The following is a 26,969-nucleotide window of genomic DNA, read 5'->3' on the forward strand; positions in this document are numbered from 1 at the left end:
TGGATAAATGTCTGCATTGACACATATACAAAATTGATTTTCAATGCTATTGATTAAGATGGTCCTTTTCAATGCTATAAAGATGACCCTGATTTTTTAGCGACTGGATCAAATGTAGCATGTAGCTGTGTCTGCACTGACTATTCAGTGTGTTTAAAGAAATTTGAGTTCGGTCTCATGGAGCTTTCCACATTCATGCTGCGGATGAAGATGAAGCCTTTAGTAGTTTTTAGTAGTAGAAACTGATTAAGCTTTTTATTTTATTTTATATATATATATATATATATATATACATATACATTTTTTATTATTATTATTATATATATTTTAAATAAAAGTGTAATTTGAAGAGTATGTCTAAAACTACCAAATGTCATGCTTGTATCCCCATTTAAGTGACTCTTTCACTTATTTGCTGTGCTAAAGCAAATTCCATGTCAATGAAAGGACTCAGAAATTAAATAAAAGTCTGTCTCAGTTAAAAGTGACTAAAATGAAGTGAAAACTACATGTGTAATCATTTTTTTTCTGTAGACAGCCACTACATCTCTCATCTCTTGAATCGTTTCTTGCCGCTCTTATTTTCTTTGTCATAGTTTTCTCTGGACGGCGCATCATCCATAGTCTCTTGCGCACCAAAATGAAAGCCGCCCACCCTGGCAGCTCCTCCTCGTTCCTCGTTGGCAGGATTCTTGGAGCCGTGAACGTGATGGCCGCTCAGAGTCATAAGGGACAGGTCGCCCTGCAGTCTTAAATTCCCGTCCAGGTCGTCCCGCGACCTTTTCTTAGCGCCACCTGGCACGGGGTCTTGTTCGTCATTATCTAAGTCTGTGCTGCCGTCCGAACTGTTGTCAAATTCGTGCCACCAGCGGAAGTATCTGCTGCTGCTCCTCATTTCGTCTTCCTCCTCCTCGTCTTCTCGACTTCTGCTCCTTGACGGTCCCGGCAAGGGGTCTTCTTCCTCTTCCATTGGCTGGTGGGCACCCGACTCGGCCTCGGCCCCGACTGAGACGTCCAACTCATCTTCATGGTCAACGATATCATCAGCGTTACTTTTTTCAATCTTGACATCTCGTACAATGTTTTCACTGTCAGCGTTAGCTTGTTGCAGCGTCGCTCGCGGAGGTACAAAGAATCTCATGTAATGATTGACAAACAAATGCATGAGGAAAACGGATTCCATGTCTTCCACATCGCCAACATCGTCATGGTCATCATCATTATCATCATCATCATCATCATCATCATTATCATCATCATCATCATCACTATCATCACTTGGTGGTAGATCTCCTACTGGCATGGACGTACGGTAGCCTGCAAGATAATTCAGACTTGGAGTTGATTCGACCATGCATCCGTCCATTTTAGCTTTGCCACTTGCTATGTGGCCAGCGCTGCGGCCTACCCCAGAACACCAAAACCACCAAAACATACTGTAGCTGAGACAAAACGCTCTACAATCGCATGACATCAACTTACGATTTGGACCGTTGTGGTCTCCGTCTCCTTGGCCGTCCATTTGATCTAAGAGGAATCAAACATTTCATTCAATAAGGTAGTAAACACCAAATAAGAGTCATATTTACCAAACTCGTGAAGCTGTTGAGCGATATTTTGCAATATTCAGTCTCAAAATAGTTTCACAGTTGGCATTCATTTTCACCGAACGGTATTCTTCACAGTGCAAAGGTAGCACAGCATTCTAGATGTACTTTCTGTTAAAATATGGAATCTATTAGCCTTCTCAATTTAATCAAGATCAGGCTTCAAATCTTGAATTACCGATAGCCAATTTCAGATGTGCGCCCTCCAGTGGACAAAATTAGCAACAACAATTACTTTTATTGAAAATGTGTAGTTAAGGCCAGATTAGACTCAGTGACGACTACGCGCCGGTTCTGGCTGTATGTTTGACACACCCTGGATTAGATGTTGGTTGTTTGCTGTAATTATTATACAATTAAAGAAGTGTTTATGACATTTTGGATAACTGATCAACAATTGGGGCCCATTTCCGAGGGTTCAGGGTTTGAATGTGGACTCTGGCCTTCGTGTTTGTGTACGCATGTGCTTCAGTTCTCCTCTCACATTTCCAAAACATGCTTCTTAGGTTAATTGAAGACTCTAAAACTGTTTTCTTGGATGTGGTCACCCGCACTCCTAATGAGGACAAATGCTATACATAATTGACAGTTGGATCATTAATTTATTGATGAGTGACGGGAACCTAATTTCTCAGCTTTGTTGATGAGAAATGTGTTGTTTGTGAGTAAATCTGACTTAGAGTGGTACCAATTAGACTCAATTTTAGAGTCATATTTACACTTGGAATAGAGTAAAATAAAGAATTTGAAGAAAAAAAAGTCACTCAAGGGTTGAGGATCGAACTCACGACCTTAAAACAGCTGATATACTCCCCGAGCCGTGTCAGCTGAAATCTTCCTAACTCCAAGACCCACAATTATGTTTTTGTTCTCCTCTTGGAGATAAGAAAACAGTAGGAGGGGCATAGCTCTGGTCAACCCTTAGTGACTTTTATTTTGATTTTTTTCCCCAATTCTTTATTTTACTCTTTTCCAAGTGTAAATATCAGCCTACTCTAAAACCGAGTCTATTTGGTCCCACTCTAAATAGAGTCAAATTTACTGTGTAGTATCTGTATCATTAAGTCAATACAACAGGCAATTCCGTCTTTAACTAACCTTAAAATCATGTTTTGGGGAATATGGGAGAAAGATGCAATACTCAGAGAAAACCCACACAAGCACGGGAGAACATGAAAACTATATAAAGGAAGGCTAGAGGCCAAATTTGAACCCACGGTTTTAGAACTGTGATGCTGATATGCTAACCACTTAAGCACGAAGCTGCTGAATTAACTCTTTCACTGCCATTGACGGCTATAGACGTCAAAAATTAATTTGAACTATTTTTAGTTTCACATTTTTTTCCCCACTTTTGTTAACAAGAGTATGAAAACCTAGAAAAAAATGTATTGTACATTTAGAACAGATATAAAATGTGTGATTAATCTTAAGTTAACTAGTGAAGTCATGTGATTAATTACAATAAAAAAAATAATAATCGCCTGATGCCCCTAATAAAAGAAAAGAAAAGAAAAGATTATTAAAAATTAGGGGCGTCAGACGATCAAATTTTTTAATAGTAATTAATAGCATGACTTCAATAGTCAACTCATTAATAACACATTTTATATCCGTTCTAAATGAACAATAAAACAATTCTAGGTTGTCACACTCTTGTTAACAAAAGTGGGGAAAACAAATGTGAAACTAATAGAAATAGTTCAAAATCATTTTTGACGTCAATAGCCGTCAATGGCAGTGAATGAGTTAATGAACGGAATGGACTGCTTTTTATACAGCGCTTTAACTACAGGGACATTTTTATTATTATTGATTATTGGGTGATTGTTTTTTAAAATATAAATAATAAAATATAATTTCCCCCCAATACATTCATTAACATTTTTAGCAATTATAAATAATTAAAAGGAGATTGAATTAAGATTTTGTTATTGAATATTCGAAATAAACAATTTTACATATTTTACATACATATTTTAAGTAAGAAAAACATACGTACACACATTTTCAAAGTCAAACGCAGCCCTTGAGCACAAATGTTGGCCCACCCCTAATGTGCATACAAACCTTCAGTGGACTGCTCTATTAGATGCCTTCAGTCTTTGCAGTCAGAGGTAATTTGGTGCGGGTTTTCCAATTCTGACATTTTTAAAAACATGCACTTCTACCATAATTATCCGCCAAACTGAACCCGGACGTGGTTCAATATAATGCATGCTAATACAGTGCAGACATAAATGCTCAGTGACATCACGCAATCTTTGTAAGCGTTGAATCAAAACGCTTTGATTAAAACAGTTGAGGACGGGACACATAATGTCATCATTATGATGATATATTCTAAATGTGCAAAAACAAGTCAATTGTTTTTGTGTGTGCTTATTCATTTGCAAGCTACTCACATGGAACGGTGCTCTTAAGATCAATATTAATCAGTGTATTCATTAAATAACAACAGCAACAGTAGCATTCATACGGAGCAGCCTATTGAATCTCTATTAAGACGACTGTCAAAATTCACATACCACTATGACATTTGACCCCAGAAATCGACGAGAAGTTGTATGTAATATATTAAATAAATATGCTGTAGCTTCTTCCTCTGGCATTTTTTTATTATTATTCTTGGGTGAGTAATAGAACCGCCTGAAAACTGGGCTTTAGGACTACTTTTAATTTTTGACAACATTTGAGTACAATTTATTGCAACAACTAATTATTTCAATAGATGAATTACATACATTTTAATTACCAATTTAAAAACAGCTGAATTAACCTATATGTTTTTGAAATGAGGACGCTAGTGGAAACTATAGTATGTTGTCCCAAAATATCAAAATAGTATTAAAGATCATTTTAATTTGTACTTACATTTTCGCTTAAGTACCGGAGTCGAATCAGAATGCCACACTTTGATTCAATACAGTAGTACCCTTTATTTCACATTAGCAATTAATTTGTTTCTATTAAAAACATTTTACATACTGTAAAGAAAATCACATGATGGACAAATATACCAAATTTATTGTATTATTTATTGTGATACATAAAACAAAAGGTTTGTGAACAATAGTATTTTAATAAATGAAAACCAATATCATAACAACACAATTTAAATATTTTTTTAAATGGAAAAGTAAAACTCATTATCATGCAAAGACGGTTAAAAAAAAGTAATAATTTTAAACTTATAGATGCCAAATGAGTATTTTTTATGTTATTTTACACAGTAGCTGCACTTCTACTTAAAAAAATACAACCTGTAATTTTGTCACCTCAAAGTATGGTCAATTTAAATGAATTCAATGTTCAACCAGGCGAAGAAATACTTAAAAAGCTGCAGTAGGAATTGTGCCCGCGGGAGGGCGACTACTGACCAGGACAAAAAAAAGGAGAAGGCTGCCCATCGCTCAAGTCGATGGGACATGTAGTAACGTATGCTATCTCGTGAGGGCGCTAAAAGACCACCTCTAGAGGCCTGCTTGACTCGAAGGCTTTTAGTCCCTCTTTCCTTCCCGTAGTCAATCGCCGACTTCTCATCTGAAGTCTTTCAAAAATGAAAAACCTCACAAGGTAAGGCGCTTTTATCGGATTGTTTAGAACTACCCGCTGTCAAAGTTGTCATGTTTTTAATCAATATGTGTGTATGTGTGTGTTTGATTTTTTAAAGGGGGGCGGGGGGCCTGTAAGCGCCCATAGCACGCGTTTGTGCTGCTTCACACTCGTTGCCATGGCAACGTGTACCAGCTAACGCACCCGTTAGGATATTGGCTCAAAAGTGGACTATTTTGTGTATTCTCTTTAGGCTGGAGTTAAAGCTTAAAGTACATGTGGGTTGGTTAACGTTGCTATACTACGATGTGTAAGTGTTTATGCTGAGGGACGTGAGGGGCGGCAGTTTGGATGATTTTAATAACAAGCTGCTGCTGCTGCTGTTGCGAGCGACTTGATAGAAATGTGCTGACTTCTCTGGCTTGTCATTGCGACGGAATTGGACTTGTTTCTGCTACTGCCCACATTTCTCCAGACGTCTGCCCTCGTCGCGTCCCAAAGGCTGAGGGCACAGATTGGCTTTAACCGGGATTAAACCAATGAGGGGAGAAAAAAATTGAATTTGTTGGCCCTTATCTCCCAGCAACATGTGGAGGGCTCTGAGCAAATGGCACAAGTTGATCTTTTGCTTCCCTTTTGGCAAAGCGTGTTTTCATGCCAGATGACACTTAGTAAACATGACCACTAGAAACATGGAATTCTTCAAGGGGGGGCTGAGAGGTTGGGGGGTGCAAATGAGTTGGATTCAGGGAGACGACGTTGATTTTCTCAGTATTGTGGCCATGTAATGTCTCAAGTCAAAACGTTAGTTAGGGTTAGTAGATGCACTGAAATTTAGTGTCATAGCTGTCAAGAAAAATAAAGCTAACCAAAGATAATAAGTCTCCGTTTTGAATCAGATTCAACTTTATTATCCCACATACATAGAATACAGCTGAATCAAGTGTTTCCTATTGACCAAGTTGCCTGAGCATTAAAAACAACAACAAAGCAAAAAACATCAGGCAGACATCGAAAGTGAACACACCCCTGTTAAAAGAACCCCCCCAAAAAGTAAAAATTAAGACCATGATAAACCTTTAATGTGGCTGAAAACCTGTATTTCACTCAGTCAAGGTTAACTGCCAATCAAAACACGAAGCAAAGATTTACACGTGTATATAAAATAACCACATAGTGTACGTCAGTTTATCTTAATGCTAACAAAACAAAACAAAACAGCATAGATGGACTAGCTAGAAGCTGTAGTGCTATAACCCTTTAAGCCATGTATATTTGAACACAACTAGACAACAATTGTATGTCTACATACAGGCACGTATTCTTTATCCTTTGCAAAAAAAACAACCAATCATATTGGGGCTTATTGAACAGCTGAGATCCGCCTCATGTTCTGTAACATTAATCTGCATGTCTGTCACACTGACCCCAGTTTGGCACAGTAGAAGCAGCTGTGGTAAAAGTCAAACTGTGGCAGGCTTTTTCTTTCGACACCTGAATTTCACACCTGTGCCTGCTTTCACCCGGTCTAAAGTCTCATCTACTTTCTGCCACTAAATTTTCAGATGCGCCGGGGGTGTGTAATAGAAAGCGCCCTCAGTCTGCCAGAACGGCCAGCGAGGCGAAGCGCGGTCTGCCAAATTCCCAAACACGGTAAGCTAGATTTGCCCTTGCCTGTCTACAAAAATAGGAATTAAAATAAGACTTTTGCTTTTACTTTGGAAAACAACGATGATCATTGTTGCCTATTTTCCGACATTGCGACGGACTAAATCAGTAACGTAATCATCATTTGCAGTTTCTATAGCTTCAAAATCACGGACGTAGATATGAATGGACTAACCACGACGATTACTCGGTCGCGAGAAGCGAAACCACCGGCGGCCATTTTAGGTTGCCACTTGCTATAAGGCCACCTACTTTGAATACATTGATTTCTCTGTGGCGTTTTCACGTTATTTTCTGTCTCTATGGCAAAAATATCACCGATAAGACTGAGACAACTGCTACATGCACATTTTAACGGTAAGAATGCACAAAATGTCGGCTATATTTGTTCAACTACTTTACACCAGGTCAAAATACGGTTGAAGTCATGATTTGTGCAATTTCCCGTTTTTGAATAATGGGATGGAAACTAAAATGTGCTTTATTGAATAACGGACAAAATAATCGACAGATTAATGGATTATCAGCATAATTATTAGCTGATTGGTTCAAAAATAGCACTCCACATCAACAGAAGTACGGTGGCGGCAGCATTAATACTTGGATGCATTTTTTTCTGAAGCCATAGCCACTGCGGAGCGACTTATGAACACTTCCAAATAGTAGTCCATTTTGGCAAAAACCTTGAACTCGAGATGAAGAGGAAATTCACCTTTTCAGCATGCTTACTTCCAAACTAACAAGATGTCTTTATTAAATTGGCCCGGGCAATCCAATTGAAAATCTGGGCTGTGACCTGAAAAGGACTGTGCACAGACGATCCCGCCACAAACGTGGGCACTTGGAGTGCATTTGTAAGCTGCAGTGCACAAATATTGAAATGTTGCCAAGTCAAGATGTGCCCTACTGATGATTCTACACAAAAATACTGAAAGGTGTAATTAAAGCAAAAAAAGGGGCTTCAGCGGAAGAGTTCAACTGAAAGCAGCTTCGTACGTTTCCTCTCCAAAAGTATTGGAACGGCAAGGTCAGTTCCTTTGTTTTTGTTGTACACTGAAGACATTTGGGTTTCAGATGAACTCATTCACTGCCATTGACGGCTATAAATGTCAAAAATTCATATGAACTATTAGTTTAACTTTTTTTCCCACTTTTGTTAACAAGAGTATGAAAACCTAGATTTTTGTTGTTGTACATTTAGAACAGATATAAAATTTGATTAATCGTGAGTTAACTAGTGAAGTCATGCGATTAATAACGATTAAAAAAAATGTAATCGCCTGACGACTTGAATTTTTAATAATCTTTTTTACATTTTTTTTATTCATTCACTGCCATTGGCGGATATTAACGTCAAAAATTAATTTGAACTGATTCTATTAGTTCAATATTTGTTCCATTTTGTTAACAAGAGTATGAAAATGTTATTTTTTTTAAATAAAATTTGTGATTAATCGTGAGTTAACTAGTGAAGTCATGTGATTAATTATGATTAAAAATTGTAATCAACTGTCACCCCAAATTTTTAATAATCTTTAAAAAAAATTACTTTATGGCAGTGAATGGGTTAAAAGATGAATGAGACAAAATGTCAGCACCTTTTGTTTGAAGCCACCCACTTTTCAAGTGAGCAAAAGTATCGGAACATGTGACTGACGGGTTTCACGAGTGAAAACTGCTTTTGCTGTTAAGCAAACATGAAGAAGCTGTCCATGGGAGAAAAGCAAACCATTTTGAAGCTGAGAGGGAAAATTGATCAGAGCGATTGGGCCTACATAGCCCATACTTTTTTTTTTTTTGGGCTTTTTTCTCGCTTTGAGCCCTGCGGCTTAAAATGTGACGTGGTTCATCATGTATGAATTTTTACTGATGATTCATCATGCCGCCAATAATCGTGTCACATCTGACCAATGAAATTGCCAAACACGTCACAGTTGACCGACCAACTGTGTCTATTATGTAGCTCACTACCGCATTCAATCAAATTTGCGCCATTGTATTTTATTGAACCAATGTGACTGTGCTGGTGTACCTAAAGAAACGGCCACTACATTTTCCTCAGCGATGTGTTGGGCGTGACGTCCTCGCTGTATCAGATTTCGACGGCAAGCTTTGATAATCTGCCTGCGTGATATTAGGTTTCACCTCATCACTGGGTGACGAAGATGAGTGCTATATTTGCATTCTAAACATGCAATTTCTTGCCTCATCAGGTAATGTAATTCCACGCTTCATTAGGACTGTGAAGTTTATCATTTGTCATCAAAGCCAAGCTGTCAATATATGATTAAGTTCCACATTTGGAAAATGTAACTTTTGGACTCCAGCAAAATTGATTGAGCTTACACGTTAATTGCAGTTAGGAAGAGAGACTTTGTTTGATGTTGCCGCTAAATTTTAGTGGCTGCTATTTTACAGCCAAAGTGCTGCTTGAACCAAATGCGCTCAACTATTAAAGAAAACAAACCTCCAGAGAGTCTGTACAATAATTAAAGTGTTAGCTCGATAATGTGACTGAGATTGAAATGCAGTTGGAGTGGCTGGTGTAACGATTTAAGTTTCATTTCCATATGCCAGATGGGATCAGGGCTGAATTTTGGTACGCTGAAATTGATCAGTTACAGTGGATAGAAAAATTCTACACACCCCTGTTCAAATGCCAGTTTTCTGTGATACAAAAAGGAGACCAAGATAAATCTTTTCTAAACTTTTTTCCCCCCCACCATAATTCTAAAACTCTGCTCATCGACAAAAGAGCAACATGCTTTGGGGGCTATTTTTCTTCAAATGGGAACTGGAGCTTTTGTCAAGGTGGAGGGAATTATATGAACAGTTCCAAATCAAGTCAGTGTTACCACTAAAACCTTCAGGCGTTTGCTAGAAAGCAAAACAACATGTCAGGGAAAGCCTACTAGAAAAGCTGAGCTTTATGCGGAGCTAATTAGAGGCACTTTAAATGATGGCAGGTGTGTGTATTGTAAAGAGCAGCCACATACATCCCAGTTAAAAAAGTGTGCACAATTCTGCAACCGCATTATTTCAGTGGCATATTTTCTTTATTCCTCTTTGGAAAAAGTAACAGCAAAAAGTGAGTTTTACAGGTTTAGGTTGCATTTTTGGTGTAAAATGTTTTGAAACATTGTATCTAGTATTTTTTCTTCTTTTTCTTTTAACGCATTCACTGCCATTGACGACTATAGACGTCAAAAATTCATGTGAACTATTTCTATTAGTTTAACATTTTTTCATTTCATTAAATTTTTTATGAAAACCTAGAATTTTTTTATTGTACATTTATAACATATAAATTATCATGCGATTAATTATGATTAAAACCCTCTTATTTTTTACATTTTCAATTGTAATTAATCACGTGACTTCACTAGTTAACTAACAATTAATAACACATTGTATTTCTGTTCTAAATGTACAATATTTTTTTTAGGTTTTCATACTCTTGTTAGCAAAAGTGGACTTTTTTTTTTAAGTAGTAGAAATAGTAAAAATTTTTTTTTTTTTTTTTTTTTACGTCTATAGCCGTCAATGGCAGTGAATGAGTTCATCACAAAACATGGCGTTTGGACAGGGGGGTGTAGACTTTTTATATCCATTTTATGTATTCATATTTTTTGTTTTGTTTTACTTCCCCAAAGATATGCATCCACCAAACAGCCTAGCAACCTTTGGAGGATTATAGTTCAAAAGTAAATATGCGTAATCCCCAGTTGATGGGGAAGAAAAGTCAGACAATCAAGGCTAACCTTTGTAAATTCTTGGTCTATTTGTTTCAAAGTGACACCGTGTGTGCTTTGACAAAAATGTCCCGCACTCACCAGCTGTAAGCAAGCACAATGCTTTTTTCCTGCCCACGTAGAGTATAAATAAGCAGAAATTGCTGTCTGACGGGATGATGGAGAGAGTATGGACTCGACTTGAATGAAGTATGGGCTCTAATTACTTCCTGCCCAAACTGGAGATGAGAGCAGCGCTCAGTCAGTCTGCTCAGCGCGGCACGGATCACCAATGTATGCTCTTCACTTCTTTTTTGTTTGTTTTTTTTTCCTGCAAAGGAACAAATATGATTAGTTCCTTCTCTGCTACTTTTTGGTTAGGTTTGGCCTGTACGACTGTTTGAACATAAAAAAAAAGAAGAATAAATAATTGGTTTGGTTTGGCATGTTCAAATTCGCCAAAGCAATACAAATATTATGAGATTAATTCATTAATAGTCTTTTTGTTTGTGTTCCTTAAATGCTCAATCAAAAGTGAAACTAAAAGTATCTCTCTCCTCCCAAATGCAGTTACTAATAGCCCATGTTACAAATGGCCTGTATTTCATTAAACTACTAAATAGTTATTTATGTCACATGGGAAGATTTGCGTACATTCTAGATGCATAGTGTTTATGAGCTACATTTTAAGTGCGTAGCCACCATCGTGTGGCATCTGCATGCTGTTGCAAACCTTTCATTTACATGACATTTTACTTTGTGTAAATGCACCAATATAAAGTGTAGCAATGCAATCGAGGCCAAAATTATTGTGCCCTTTTGAATTAAAGTTTTTACTTGGTAAATGCATGCGCATCTTTTTGCTAGTCATAAGGTACAGTAATTCCATTATGTATTTATTTATGTATTTATTATTTTTAAAGGTAGTATCAATTCATAAAAGAAAGTAGCAAATATAGTATATAACACATTGCCTTACTATTGTGATATTTGCTCATTTTTATTATGAGTTTTTATAATTAGTGGCGCAGCCAAGAAAAACTCTATAAAATTAAGAGAGTTGACTTTTTTTGGGAAAAATTAACACAATTTAATATAATAAACAATCTTAGACTTTAGGTTATATGTGTAGGTCACAGTTTATGATAGTTTAGGCCAGCAGAGAAGAAGGGCCTGTTGGTGCTGACTGCACTGAATCGTAAAGGGTTGTCAAATATTAAACTGAGTTTGATTTAAAAAAAAAAGAAAAAAAAAAAGTTATGTTTTAAAATGTTTATTTTCTAGTTTTGTTGTACACTGCAATGGCAAAGGCACTTAGCTATTCATACACTTTTAATTGGTCCTAATACGTTTTTTTTTTTTTAAAGGCAGTCAAACTTTACCTGGTCAATGTCTTGATGTAGTCAGTCAGCTGGTATATTTTCACTTAGTCACTGTACCGCCGTGATGTATTTCATGAAAGACAAAACGATGAAAACTAGCAGTTTGTTGACGCAACGTGGTTATGACGTCACGACTGTATTTCGCTTGTGTGTTTTATTTTTTATTTTTTTTGTGGCCCGCATCTCAAACACTCGTTGTTACAACACAAGACAATTGAAGCACATCGCTCCTTATGTAGGTCGCTGCTCTTGAAAGCCTCCCAAAGCTGCCATTTATTCGGAGAGGAGCGCCTTTCCCAGACTTGTGCCGGCTGTCCGAGAAATGTCCCTCAAAACGAGTGAAACATGCCACCGTTTTGGTGTTCTCATAATGGGGTTGTTGTTTTAGAGGAAAGGCGAGCAGGAACAACACTGGTAGGTTGATGCTTCCTCGAAACAAATGAGCGTCTTGTCACCTGTAACCCGACTCGTAAGGGCTTGTTCATGCATGTTGAATTCCACTTGGGAAATCAACCGGCACAAACCAAGAAGCGACCTGGCACATTTAAGGACATATAACACGTGATTGGACGATGCTGTTGTCTGTCAAAATTCATTAGCCAATCCGATTGAAGGGATAATGTAACGCGTACGAGATTGACTGCAGTATTTTAAAAGACGCTTTCATGGTCGAGACGTTGAAATTTGCCAGGGGAAAGTTGGTTAGCAAAAACCGAACTTTGTCTGATTTTATTTGTATTTTTTTAATGATGAATACTATTGATAATATGACAATTATTTTAATGGTATTAAAAAAAAAATCTTTATACTTAATGTAACAATCTTATAGTAAAGAAAATTAAAAGTTTAATTATGTATTATTTATTGAATAACCAATTATTTAATGAGATAAAAAAAAAGAACATCCAGCCATCCATCCATCCACCCATTATCTAAACTGCATATCTTACATTTTAGAAATGACTTAATGAAATTACGTTTAACTCTTGTCATGAAGGGAGGGACAAATCATTTGACTCAAAATTTTACAGCATTTACAGTGAAGTTCAGGTAATACAATATATTATCACTTGAGCTATAAAGAGCTACTTAATGACACGTTGCAAGAATTTCCATCAAAGTATTTTTTTTTAAATTACAGTTTTTATTTATGTATGTTGTTTTGCTCGGTTATTGCCCCCCCCCCCCCCCCTAACTTATGTTACATGTGTATTCAAGTGTGATATTGCTGCTCTTAAAGTTATGTTCCTTGAATATTGATACTTTTGGGTGAGTGTACGACGCATATACTTTTTCTGCTACTGTAATTTGAATCAGTTATTGGAAAATTCTGACTGGACAATCCACTTCTTTTTGATGGAAGATCTGGTTGTATAAGCGCCACCACCTTATCAGTAGCGCCACCGGAAGTACCCGGAACCTGCCTCCTCCAGCCGTCACCTCCCCACTGATACACTCATCACACACATCTACCTTCCCCAAATGAGATATGATTGTGGTGATTGGAATTTCCAGAGGCTGTCACAATCATTTTGATGTGAAAATAGACAGGAGATAATGGGAAAGACAGGCCTGTTATTAGAGCCCTGTCAGGGCTAAAATGATGCACCAGAGTGAAGAGGTTAAAGACACAGCTTCCTTGTTAATAATTAATTGCTGTGCATGTGGTGGATCCACTTCATTGCGCCCAGTCATCACTTGATAATTGCTTTACATTTAATTTGGCTACAGAGACTGTTTTTCAAGGTGGTTAAATTGCGCTTCAAGTTAATGTGGGCTCAGACAGAGACAGCAGTTTGGTCATAGACGAGTGATTAAAAAAATGACAAGCTACACCAAAGGTATTAAGTCTGAGATTGAGTCAGAGTTACTCATTTAATTAGCGTAGCTAACTCAAGAATGTTTTTGGAGCTGATAAAAAAAAATTATTCGAAAGACGTAAGTTAAATACTTAGAAGAACAGTTCCTTTTTTTCATAGCACAGGTCGTAAAGTCATTTGAACTGAGAACAGATTGGATGATGGGGAGTCATTCTTCCATCAAGACCCAGTTTAGTAAACGTGTTCTCAAAAATTAATAGTTTGTCTCTTAGTCAAAAGTTGCGCTGTTGTCACAACTCAAGAATCTTGTATGAGCCTATTATAGAGCTAAAACAATGAATTGAATAACTGGAATAATTTGATCACAAGAAACCTTGTCGTGATCATTTTTCTTCATGTTCACGCACCACTCCAAGTAGAAATATGGCGGCGAGCCAAGAGGAAAGAGTGCCCAAAAGATAGAACCTCCAAAGTTTGGCATCATTTTTACACTTCAAAAAGAAGCAAACAAAGTGCATCGTGTCTGCTGCAAGAAAAAGCCAGCTAATGTACCACAAAACAGTCTGCAATCGCCAACACAAGGTACTAGTTTTGGCAAAATTAATATAACCTACCAACGCAAATTATACAGTATTTCACCCACAACAAAACACTTACAACGTTATAGCACTTCTTGTAAGCCAGCTTCACCAATTTTTCCAGTTACATTTCTCATTGATTAGAAAAGCAAAGAGTCATTATTGGTCAATTAAGGCATGGCAAATAAAAATAACAGCATTTTTTTTTCTGTCTCTAGATGGCAGAGGCAGCATTTAGTGGCTTAGGAAAAAACACAGTGGCCAAGAGCATCTCTGAGAGGGATGTGCCTCACTTTCGTCTGGTTGGTGATGGTGACGTGGAGGTAAAGTGACTTTTTTTTTTTTAAACATAAATCAGTCACAGTCACACACTTTTGCATCTGTACATACCATATGAATCAAAGTTCATTTTGCTGCTGCGCTGTAGCTCACTTTACTGGTATACGTAACTGCTACTCAGCACACACACAGCACTGTTGGTTAGCCTTGCGTGCACACAGATAATGAGTGAGTTAATTAGACCTGAGATTGAAACCAAATGCAGACGCAAACTCATTTGTCGTTTGAATGGAAATTATTATATTATGTAGTTCCACAGATTGGAAAACAAAACAAACACACAGTGTTTTCTATGTTGCCAGATTTTTAAATTGGCACAACTGGATATTGCTGTCTGACACGTGCAAGTTTCAGCAAATAAAGATGACAAATTTGGATATTTTCTTATCCCCAAAGGATATATACATGTTTGGAAAGAAACTGGGCCACGGAAGTTATGGGGTGGTGTATGAAGCCACACATATTAGAACACAGACCCAATGGGCCATCAAAACGGTTTGCAAAGCAGAGGTGAGTATTTAGAATGGAATGATTCATTTAAAGAGCGAATCAACCCGAAAACTGTCTTTACAATATGTTCGATACGCCCCCGCTAGTGTAACCACGGCATTCTGATGAATAAATTTCTCAGGGGGCGGCCATTTTGCAACTTGCTTTTTGACTAAAAATGACATAACATTTGCTCAGGGCTAAGGTAATAACCAATCTCAACTCACCTGTTTTCTGAGTTTGTTCATGTGACGTTCGCAAGCTGAGACGTGATTGGTCATTACCTGAGCCCTGAGCAACTGTGATGTCATTTTCGGTTAACTGCAAGTGGCGAAATGGCCGCCACCTGAGATGGATAAAAATACGTGGATTTTGCTTCTTAACTTACTCATATTTCACAAGCAAAATATTAATCACAATGTTGTGTTTAGATTAGTGGGGCTGCACAACATAATATTGTAAAGAACATTTTTGGGTGTGGAACGTGAAAAACTCAATGACATGATCAAACTGTGCATAGTGTTATAGTGGCTTAAACGTTTTATTTATTTTAAGCGTTACCTTACTTTTTTTTTTTTAGGACAGTTCAGTTGTATTTAACTTTTTAGGTACAATAGATTGACATTTAATGTTTTATAAATGTTTGTTAAGCATTTATTCTGATAAAGAAAAAAATATGCACACTAAATTGAATTGAATCAATAAGTAGTTTTTTTTTCTTCCTGTATTCAAGCACTTTTTAAAATATATCCAGTACAGTATATCGATTTTATTGCACAGTTTTAATGTTGATCATTATGGTGGTACTCGAATACCGCAATATTTCTAAGGCGGTACTTGGTGTCAAAAGTTTGAAAACCATCGGTTAACCCGTTCAAAGGATTTGTTAAAAAAAAAAAAAGTAAGCTCAAAATGTAATGTTACTGTTTATTATTATTATTATTATTATAATTAGTTTTGTTTTTGGAAAAAAAACATAAGATCAAAATGTAATGTTACTGTTTTTCATTATTATTATTATTATTATAATTAGTTAATTAATTTTTAGCCGGGAAGTACAAAGGTCAAGATGCTGGAGCAAGAAATCAAAATACTCAAACAAGTGGAACACCCCCACATATTACGTCTGGTGGAGATCTATGAAACAGCTCAGGTAAGCATTTATTATCATGTACAGGTACGTTCAGGTACATTTACAGTTTGGGTGGTGAGGTGCATCTGCGCTTCCTCCCTAGATGACATATTTGATCACCGAGTTGTGTGTGGGAGGTGAATTGAAGCAGGTGTTACATCAGAAGCAGTTCTTTCCTGAGGAGGAGGCGAGACACATCATCGGATGCTTAGCTGACGCCATCACCTACCTTCACAAAAAAAGTAACACATTTCTGTTTTGTTAACTTTGAAAGCAGTGCATATTTTCAGCATTGATATCAAGCTTTTTCGACACTACAATTCTTGGATTATGAAAGACGAACAGGAAAGAGCAAACATTTGATTTGATAACATTTGGATGTGCTTCATGACCAAATTGCTACATGCTGGACGTGCGTTTTTCTGTGCACGTTTCTGTAGCTTTTAGTTGCGTGGTGCCATTTGCTTTGTTGACCTTCATCTTCCTTTTAGGCCAGCAGGGGACGTCGCGCATGTTTATTTCAAGTACTTTTGTATGTGTGTCTAATAATATATGCTTCTTTCAACTGGCAGACATAATGCATCGGGATTTGAAACTTGAGAACATTTTGCTGAAAAATTCTCTTGATGACTACAACGGCAGACTTGACATTAGGGTAAGGTTACAATTCTTCTCAAACCCGACTCCATAATTTCTCTTTTCTCCTGTGTTGGAATATTCTTCACCCACCATTTCCGCTATATTTAGCAATAACTATAACTCATTAGGACAGCCTCCCTCTGGTCTCAAACACCTGCACAAAAGTAAAGCAGCAGTTTCTTAAAGCAAACTACCAGCTGAGCTCAGCATGTTGTTGCATTCATAAGAAGCCAGCTATGCAATTTGTGCCGCGCAGGTTGAAAGGGAGCTCGGCTGCTTTACATTTCCAAACAACATACCCATTTGAGGAGAAAACCTTGTTATCTGTGTGTATTTGATTTACATGATCTGATTTGTGAACGGAAACAAGCTTGCAAATGAATGGAACTGAAATGAACTTAATTTTTTTGTGAATAGGGACTGTTTTGTTTAACGATGCAATTTTTTGAATGGTATTCAGCGAGAAGCATGGTAGCTGAGTGGTTTGTATCTAAAATTCTCAGGGTGCAGATTGCTGTATTTATTCCAAGCCACATCATCGGGGACATTTATTTAGATCCCAATGGAACAATGCGATGATGTCATTTGCTTTTTTCCAACCAGGTTGCAGACTTTGGCTTATCGGTGAAGACTTTGGGTGTTGGAAGCGAAAACATTCTGTCGGACGTTTGTGGGACTCCAATCTATATGGGTGTGTATGCCAGCAGTATCCCGTCATAGCGATGATGGTCGTGATGATAGCAAGGGTGGCACAAGCCGCAGTGTGGACGCATGTGGTCGGCTGTCTTTGATTTTGCCGCCACGGGGCCTATGCTGGAACTTAATTAGTCGGGGTTGTAAATGTGATATTGTCATTTTCAAATGATTCCCCGTCTCTAATTATAGCTCCGGAAATGATGAGCCAACGTGGTTACACACACTGGTGCGATATGTGGAGCGTAGGAGTCATTATGTATATTTTGTAAGTATACACTTACAGTTGAGCCTTACGTTATTCATACACAGGCCAAATTTTGAGTTAGTGCGCACACTCATGGCGGACAACGAGGTGCTCTATAGCTGGAGTATGAGGCACATGAAAAGTCATGTCGCCAATAATGAATGCGCTTTTTCAGTGGTACAGTTGCGTTGTTATCCTGTAGACCAGAGGTGTCCAAACTATGGCTCGGGGGCCAGTTGCGGCCCAGCATCCATTTTTCAGTGGCCCGCGACATATACTAAAAATGGCATTTGACACAGTTTTGACACAGGTCATACCAAAGGCTATAAAAATGGGACCCATTTATTTGCCTCCCTGCTTGACACTCAGCACCAAGGGTTGGAATTGCGGGGTTAGATCACCAAATGATTCCCGAGCGCGGCTCCTGCTGCTGCTCACCGCTCCTTCAGGGGATGGGTCAAATGCGAAGAAAGAACTTATGTGGGTGTGACAATCAGTGATACCTGATAACTTTTAAATAGATGCCACTATTACAAATAAATTGTTTTATATACTGTAGCGTTTTTCTAGATATGCAAAAACACTAATAAATTATTTGTGTTAGGACTAAACAAGATTTCTCGTCATAACATTACATGGCCCTTGTATCCTTCTGATTTTCTGTATGTGGCCCTTAAACGTAAAAGTTTGGACACCCATGCTGTAGACTGATGTTAAAATTATTATTTCCTCAGAATTGTCACATATAAGAGAACATGAACACTTTTCACAACGTGTTGTGTCATCCATTCTCAAGATATCCATTGGATAAATTCAAATGGGCTTCAGCGCATAATTTGTCTTGAGTATGAACAATCATGGGCTTAACTGTGCACACACACACAAGCACTATTCATGCACCCATAGACTATGAATACATGAGTCTCATCTGTGTCCGCCAACAGGCTGTGTGGGGAGCCTCCATTTATATCCAAATCAAAAGAAAACCGACTTAAGGAGATTAGAACAATAGGAGTCCAATTTTCTTCGCCCATCTGGGACACAGTCAGTGATGCAGGTGACACTTTATCTCCAATGTCCTTTTCTAAACACCCACCCGCTAAACGCACAACGCACTGGTCTTGAAATAAGAGGGAAACATTTGTGTCATTAGAGAAAACGCTTGACAAATGCCCCGACTGTCTTGACTGTTTTGTCAACAGCAAAAACAGTCGTGACGTGCCTGCTGAAAGAAAACCCTGCTTACCGCATGTCAGCTAATCAGTTACGCGACAACCCGTGGATTACAGTAAGGCAGCCGACTCTTCCGATTGCATCCACAAAGCGCCCAACGTGAATGGAATGACGAGCGCTCACTGGGTGCTTTGTTTACAGGGTGACACCAACACGCCGGCGATGCCGCTCAATGCACTGGAGATGATGCACAACTTCCATCAACAAGAGAAGAGTAACATCATTTAATGACAAATACACAACTAATATCCATTGAAAATCCTACTAGAACCTCTGAGCTTTATTGAGAGATTATTGGAGTTTGATTATTGGTGATTGGTGACTCCCATTCAATGAGTTTGAATGTTTTTAGTGAAACTGAATTGTCGAGGTTATAGGTCACACTAATGCAGCGGTTCCTAACCTTGTTGGCGGCACTGAACCCGACCAGTTTCCTATGCACATGCACCAAATCCTTCTTTATTGAAAAATGGAGTCAGATTTTTTTTTTCAAATTCAAAATAGGTGTAGTGAGTTTTACTGGTAAACAAAATGAACAGCGAGAGTGGCCTTTCCATCAAATCTGGCTCTCTTCACCTTGAATTCTTGAACATGTGCTAGTTGTGTCGTTTTCGGTTGTGGATACAGAGACCACACTAATACATTATTTTTACAACTAAAAACTTCATGAATTGATGGAGTTTAACCGTGATGTATAAAGCCCATCATGACATTTTACCAGTCAATATACAAATCAAATAATAATAATAAAAAAAAAAGGGAAAGTGAAAGTGAGTAAAAATTAAGAGGAACAGACATTTGTTTCCCCCAAACCTAAATCAAGGTGTCAGTTTGTGGAACAATCTGGATTATAAAACAAAATCTTCTCAGTTTATCTGTATTATTATTATTTTTTTAATGTGCAAAAGCACAATTACTGAAAAATCATATACAGTGTTCCCTTTTCGCAGATTTTTTTTTACAATAATGTAGTTATTTTATAAAATTTATAAATGTTTGAGCATTGAGAAAAATGCTTAAACAAGACAAATGTGAGAAAATGTAAATGCCTCGATGAGAAAAGTGTAGAAACTGTATGGTGAGGGTTTTTAGAGCCATAAAACATTTATAATAAATGTAAAGCTAACTATTTTGCTGATTTCATTTATTGCGGGTATTTTTTTTTAACCCCAGTGGAAAACGAGGGAACACTGTATAGCACAAGGACATACTGTTGAATTATTTTATAAAATTGTTATACTGAAAGCGTCTTGTTTTGTGTTGATTATATATGTGTGTGTGTTTGTGCATGTTGATCAGGGACAGATACAACAAGTTTTTACTTCTTTATGTCCCCTTTCATTTATTTTCTTTTAAAGAGTGAAATAAATTTTTGAATTGAAAAAGTTGAATTGAATTCAGGAAGTACTTTTTCTGCTGTTCTTAGTATATATTTTTCCCCCACACTAATGTATTAGCTATTAGCTAAGTATTAGCATTACCTCACATCAAATACTTTGAGTAAAACGTAAGATGGTTTTGAAATTAGAATATACAATTGTAAAAAAAAATTAAAAAATAAAAATAGTGCAAAAAACCCAAAACAAAATGGGCAAAAGCAAACAAACAAAAAACGAAGTAAATATGAATTATAAATGTGAAATCTTCTGCTTGCCGTCCATGCCAGATACGCAGAACCCGAACAAAAGCCTGGACCCCTCCCATGTTCCCCGGCCTGGTTCACCAACATCGCCAGAGATTAAAAGCAACGGCTTGAACCATGATGACACTTCCTGTTCACCTTCCACATCCAACAAACCGGTACTCAGTCACTCGAGCCGCAAATGCATTTCCTTACTGGGGATCTGTATGGCCCTCATGTAAACATGATATCACATTTCTATTAAAAAAGGATTTGCGTTTCAGTCGGCAGTATACACATTTTACATTCTGATGATAAAGGACGCCGCGCTTCGCAGTTGCAATTCGTAAACATAATTTGTCACTTTCCCACTGCCGACAGGTACATAGCCAGATAAAACGTACATTTCCTCTGAAAGTTGAGGAACTGCATGAGAGGAAAAACTTTATATGGGCTCATTTAGAGCTATTTGTCTCGATGTGAGATTATGAACTAAACTATTAATCCATTCTTCACAACACTTTGTGGATTTGAGAAGATGGATGAATCTGGATAAATGTGAAAACATTTATTTTTTGATTTCAAATCCATTCCTTAACATTTTGACCTTGACACTACGACAACCACATTGATAAAACATTGTTCAATTAATACCTCTTGATAAAAGTCATACTCATTTTTATTTATGGTTGTTTCTCTTCAGACCAAAGAGGACAGTGGCCATCCACAGGACAAAGAGAAAATCACTGCCAGTGCAGTTAAGCCCACCACACCACTGGTATGTTGGACTTTTTTCCCCTCAGCTTTCCTCTAGTTTGTGTGTTAGTTGTTGCTTATTTACGGCCATAATTTCAAGTGTTAGAAAAACTCCACGATCTCTGCACACACATTTGCCACTTATGGATGGTGGGTGGGTCAGAAGTAATTAAGGTGTGTTAAAAAGGAAGAAGGAGAATATGATCCTTAGTTGCTTTTGTTCATTTATCCCAATAACCCTCAATTTGGGTCAATTTGACCCAATTCAATGTTTGACATTAATAAACATTGCGATTGTCTTTGATCGCCCCCCACCCGCACCGTTCCCATTTCATATTTTATAACAGTCATTTTGTTCAACAGTGAAGTTCTTAAGATGTTTATTTTTGTATTATTATTTTTTTTAGCTGTTTCATGACTACTTTAACTGGGTATACATAATAAATTAACATAATATATATATTTTTTCATATTTCATTGGTGTTTTTAGCCCAGGCTGTATATTAGATGTAAAAAAATAAAAAAATAAATAATAGAAATAATATAAAATATTAACGTTGCACACATTTGTTCATGTTGTGTAAGATAATACTGAGTTCACTATGATTGTTTTTTTTCCTTTTTTTTTCAAAAGGCTTTTTAGGTCAGTACAAACATACTACTTACTTACATTGTAATATCTGTACCAGAATCACATAAGCTTGATTTAAATTCACCCCAGTTTAGCTCATCTTTTATTGTTACATTTTTAAGATGACAGGAAAGTTGAAGCTTAACAAACAGTATCCATGTTGCTTACTTTTGTTTTCACCACTAGATGGTGCCAAATAAACCTTTCCTGAAGCAATACTTTAAATGAATGTGATTGACAATTGTGTTACGTAAGATGAATCTGATTGTGAAACCCCGCAGAGTGGCGTGAGACCCCGCCCACTGTCGAGTTTAAAATCACGCAAGTCTCAACGCAAGACAAACGTCAACTCTGAGAAGAAAGCAGACTCCCATCAAAACGGACAGAGATCTCCTCCATCTCCTCTAAAAGTATGACTGACTGTCAGGAGATGTCAAAACAAGACTAAAGGCACAGAGTTGCCTCGCGGGACAAAGAGGGACCAAAAAAACAAAACAAACAAAAGTAGATTTAGTGTTTGATGAAGAAATGGTTTGAAGGAGATTTCCTGTATTTAATGGTATGGTTTAGCAGGCAAGTGAAGGAATAGTGCAATCTGAGGGGAATGAGGAGAGATACGCTGGTGATGGTTATGTCAAATAAATAAAATAATAATAGTACAATGCTGTCAGTGGCCACTTGGTTAGGTACACCTGCTCACGTTCTGCCTTTGCAAAGTAAAAAAATGATTTTGTCACATTAGCTGTAGTGTGTATACATCTATCTCATACTGAGAGCTGTTTCTAATGTTTTAGTCACAAACATATTTCAGGTGTACCTAATGGCGTGGCCAGTATGTACACTTTCTAACCACGGTATGAATCCAGAATTTCTCCTCTACTGTCCTATTTTTGCCAAAGGGCCTCGGTCTGTGGGACAGAGCAGATCGACTATGCAAATATTGACTTTTGTCACCAGCAGCTGTTGCCAGGCTGCCCAAACAATACAGGCACTATTTAAGGCAGTGGTGTCAAATTTACAGCTTGGGGGCCATCTGTGGCCTGCAGGATGATATTTATTGGCCCCACCTTTTGTGCCGTTTAAAAAAAAAAAAAACACTTTTTTTTTTAATGGCGCAGGCTCACGAAAGCTTCTGCCGAAATATTATTAATAAAGATTGAGAATACTGGATTAGTTGTACTTTTTACGAATATCAAGTTGAACCCCCTTTTTTTTGTAGAATACTTGATGCGGCCCAGACACACCCTGAATCTTGAACAGATCCCAAAAAGGTTGAGTTTGAGACACCTGCTTTAAGGTATTTAAATACACTTGGCACATACAGAAACTACAAAAAAAAAAAGGCAAATGTAGCATGTGAGAATTCTTCATTTGAATGCAGCAAAGCTTATTTATTAGAAATGTGTTTATATTATGTTAGCATTCAGGAAGTGCAGGGTGTCCATAAAGTCTCTCTACAATTTATTACAAAAGGAAAATGAGGAGTAGATCATACCTGCATATGAGCATCCTTTCTCCAACTATGCCCCCCCCCCCCCCCCCGTCTCCATAAATGTATTTTTGTGCAAATTGAGGGACGTGACGTGGATGTTTGGTAGATGAGTTCATTTCGCCATACGGTGCCTTTGCCTTCATATTCATGAAGTTAAAATTAACTCATTCATTGCCATTGACGGCTATAGACGTCAAAAATTCATTTGAACTATTTCTATTAGTTAATATTTTTTTTCTACTTTTGTTAACTTTTGTTTGTATGAAAACCTATATATTTTTAATTGTACATTAAGAACAGATATAAAATCTGTGATTAATTGTGATTAAAAGTGGAAACAATTGTTAAACTAATAGAAATAGTTCAAATGAATTTTTGACGTCTATAGTCGTCATTGGCAGTGAATGAGTTAAGATTTTATGCTGTTAAAAATGCATATTGGTTACACTCCGACAGCGAGGATGTTTTTTTTATTAAAAATGTTTTTTAGTATCAATTACACAGTAGTTGGCAGCGTGTGTGAGACATGCCAAAATCATGTTCATCCGATAAAAAATAAATAAACAAATGAAAAAGGAAAGACATTTTAAGAGACTTTGTACACTTTTTATGTGCGCAAATGTTTAGCCGATGAGAAACCTCAGAGCTTCATTATTCTGCTACATTGTCACTATGACTGATGAAGACACAAAAGGCACGCCATAGTGATTTTCACTCTACATTTTTGCTGAGTCTGCATATCCGATTTAGGTTCAATAAACCGCAATACACTTTTCTTGCAGGGTATTTACCTTATTTCATCAATAGGTCACCTGAAATGCACACGTGCAATGAGATGATAATTGTTGCTAACCATAACAAAAGGGTCATCAGTTGCTCTTGCAGGAGACTTTGTGGACACCCTTTATAGCAGAGAAGGTCTTTCACTGTACTGACATCCAAGAGCACAAAATGGCCGAGGTCTGGTGATTCTATGGAAGTCCTTCGCTGGACCCCATTTTCACAATCACAAGATGTACCTTGACCCTGTTAAGGTCAAAGTTCAACATCTCTACCTCTCCCTATTTACACTTTACAGCCAGTTTTTCATCTTATGGTGTGCTTATATCTTATGGTGCGTGCCAAAAGCATGAACAATTTCACTTTTATTACATAAAGCAAAAAAGAAAACAAAAAAACATTTAGCCAATTCCTCCGATGCGGAATGAAGATGATATCCCAACATTGCGGTGGGCGATGGGGATTTTCCTTCTGACGCTGTGACCTCTCAATTTCAAATACAGCGACTGCTCCCACTCGCTGTCAAAACAGAGAGACTGTCACAGCGGCTGGTTCTGCTCTGTGCGAATGCAGAGGATTGGGACTGAGGGCACCACGGCTCTAATCTTGTTTGGAGGCCATTGAAAGCAGCCGCAGCTACTTTGAGGGCGCTTCCATTCAAGCACAGGTTTTTTTCCGCTGTAGAGAGAATAATCCCTCGCATAGATACAACATTAAAGTAGCCAAGCAGAACACACAGAGGCTGAATTTCAAATCCGCCCATTTGCATCTTGGAAGTGAATGAGGGCCAGCAATGGGGCCTTTTTTTTGTGCCTGCGTTCACAAAAACAAGCTGCTTGTTGTCATTTCTTCCACCTGTTGGTTTGCATTACGCACGAGAAACAACTTAAACGTTGATCAAAGTTGAATTGTTTATTTTCTCCCCCACTAAAGCGAACCATCAAATATTAAGATTGTTGAGATTATATTGTAATTGCGAAGCTGATGTTTTCTCACTGGTTTAAACACAATGTTGTTTTCGGTTGCTGAATTCATTTCCTGGAGAAGTTGCTGATGTTTACTACCTGTGTTTTTGACATTGTATAATTACAAATTGCTCATTAAAACTGTGATGCTGTGCGTTTTCTCACAAATAAATAAGCTTTTTTTTTTGTCTTCAAACTAAATAAATGGCTGAGATATACAGTACCTGTTTTTTTTGTTTTTTTTACAACAATCAATTTTATTCATAGAACTGTAAAACTGTGAAAAGTGATGATGCCACTTTAATTTCAGTGTATATTGCTACCGCCAAATGAAAAGCATGTTAGGTCCATATTTTTTGTATTTACTTGCTATTTTGTGTACTTTTAAAAATATACAGTGAATTTAAAAAGTCTACACACCCCAGTTCAAATAAATGCCAGCCCAATATAAATGATTTAAAAATGTTCTACCATTAACATGACCCAACCTGCAAACCATGGCTTGCGCTGTAAAATGTGTCTACAAAAATGTCCAGAAAAGCTTACTAGAACATCTGAACTTTATTTATGCACTTAAAATGGTGGCAAGTGTATGCTGACTCCTATTTAACACGAGTGAATGTGATTGGTTTAATCTGAAAAAGAGGGTGTGCACACTTGTGCAACCTCATTATCTCAGTTGTTGTGGGGAAACTTTTTAAACAATTAACTTTGGTCTCATTTTTTAAATGTAGCATAAAAAACAAATTGTTCTGTTTTGAAAATGATTCACACCCGTGACAATTTCAACCATTCTATACGATCCTGGTCACTAATGATAATTGATTACTATGGGCAAGCTTTATTTAAAACATTTAATAACTAAAGACATTTAAAAACAAAGTACATAAATAAAAGACAGTACAATTACTAGGAGAACATGCAGTGCAAATAAAAGATTTTTAAATGCTTAGAGCTCAAATTTACGAATGAGAAAAAATTATAGTTTTAACCTGGACTTAAAAAAAAAATCAATATTTCTAGGATATTAAATATGCCAAAAACAGTACACAGAGAAAAAAAGAAACAAATTAAGGACATTCTTGGAACTTTATCGACATTTATAATAATATTTCAAATACTTTCTACTACATTTTGCAGTTTATTTTATTTTATTTTTTATAGTTCTTGTGTCGTTCTCAGATAAAAGATACATTTCATCTCTATTTAAAAAATTGGCCAGTTTAAAAATACTTTGGTCTTGAGTGTTTAATAGCGTAAACGTTAAGACAATCTTTTTGACACGCTAAATGAAAACAAAAAATATGAAGTCAAACTTCAGGACCTTTACTTTGAAGGTGGGTCCAGATATAAAATGGTACTTGCAGTACGTATTGTATTTTGCCCCCCCCCCCCCCCCAAAAAAAAGTGTAAGAGATTTCAGTGACTTGATGCTACGGTGGCTAGTTTAGGGGTGTGAATTTTAGCTAAAGCGAGGAGGCGAAGGAAATTACAAAATCCGCTGGGATGGAACGAGATGCACCCAAGTGCCCCCTCCCCCAAACGCTTCCACCCTGACAGATGGAAGTGTGGGCGGGTGGCTTGATGGGCTGCAGGGATTAAAACACTGTG

General features: G+C 37.2%; 2 protein-coding genes across 8 annotated transcripts; one reads left to right on the forward strand and one right to left on the reverse strand.

The window, feature by feature from the left end:
- Window positions 1-282: 282 nt before the first annotated feature.
- LOC147177177 (uncharacterized) lies at window positions 283-3,826 on the reverse strand. Its single transcript, XM_086071637.1, has 3 exons — window positions 3,678-3,826; window positions 1,483-1,527; window positions 283-1,317 (listed from the first exon to the last, which is right to left on the reverse strand). The coding sequence occupies exons 2-3, from the start codon at window positions 1,520-1,522 to the stop codon at window positions 551-553; spliced, it is 807 nt and encodes a 268-aa protein (XP_085927763.1). The 5' UTR covers window positions 1,523-1,527; window positions 3,678-3,826; the 3' UTR covers window positions 283-550.
- Window positions 3,827-5,079: 1,253 nt separating this feature from the next.
- Window positions 5,080-25,581, forward strand: stk33 (serine/threonine kinase 33). 7 transcript variants are annotated; one of them, XM_086070405.1, is made up of 16 exons: window positions 5,080-5,183; window positions 6,728-6,815; window positions 14,560-14,664; window positions 15,077-15,190; window positions 16,218-16,322; window positions 16,405-16,543; window positions 16,874-16,956; window positions 17,544-17,631; window positions 17,826-17,901; window positions 18,825-18,937; window positions 19,083-19,168; window positions 19,255-19,327; window positions 20,780-20,913; window positions 21,438-21,512; window positions 22,403-22,531; window positions 23,341-25,581. In XM_086070405.1, the coding sequence occupies exons 3-16, from the start codon at window positions 14,560-14,562 to the stop codon at window positions 23,347-23,349; spliced, it is 1,329 nt and encodes a 442-aa protein (XP_085926531.1). In that variant the 5' UTR covers window positions 5,080-5,183; window positions 6,728-6,815; the 3' UTR covers window positions 23,350-25,581. The 7 variants fall into 7 exon arrangements, 6 of the variants coding, with proteins under 6 accessions (XP_085926531.1, XP_085926533.1, XP_085926532.1 ...); XM_086070407.1 differs by lacking the exon at window positions 5,080-5,183 and adding an exon at window positions 5,356-5,440; XM_086070406.1 differs by lacking the exon at window positions 5,080-5,183 and adding an exon at window positions 5,450-5,472.
- Window positions 25,582-26,969: the final 1,388 nt, after the last annotated feature.

This window comes from Leptonotus elevatus, chromosome 3 (assembly GCF_054856555.1).
Source record: "Leptonotus elevatus isolate MCC_2025b chromosome 3, RoL_Lele_1.0, whole genome shotgun sequence".
Lineage (NCBI taxonomy): Eukaryota > Metazoa > Chordata > Actinopteri > Syngnathiformes > Syngnathidae > Leptonotus > Leptonotus elevatus.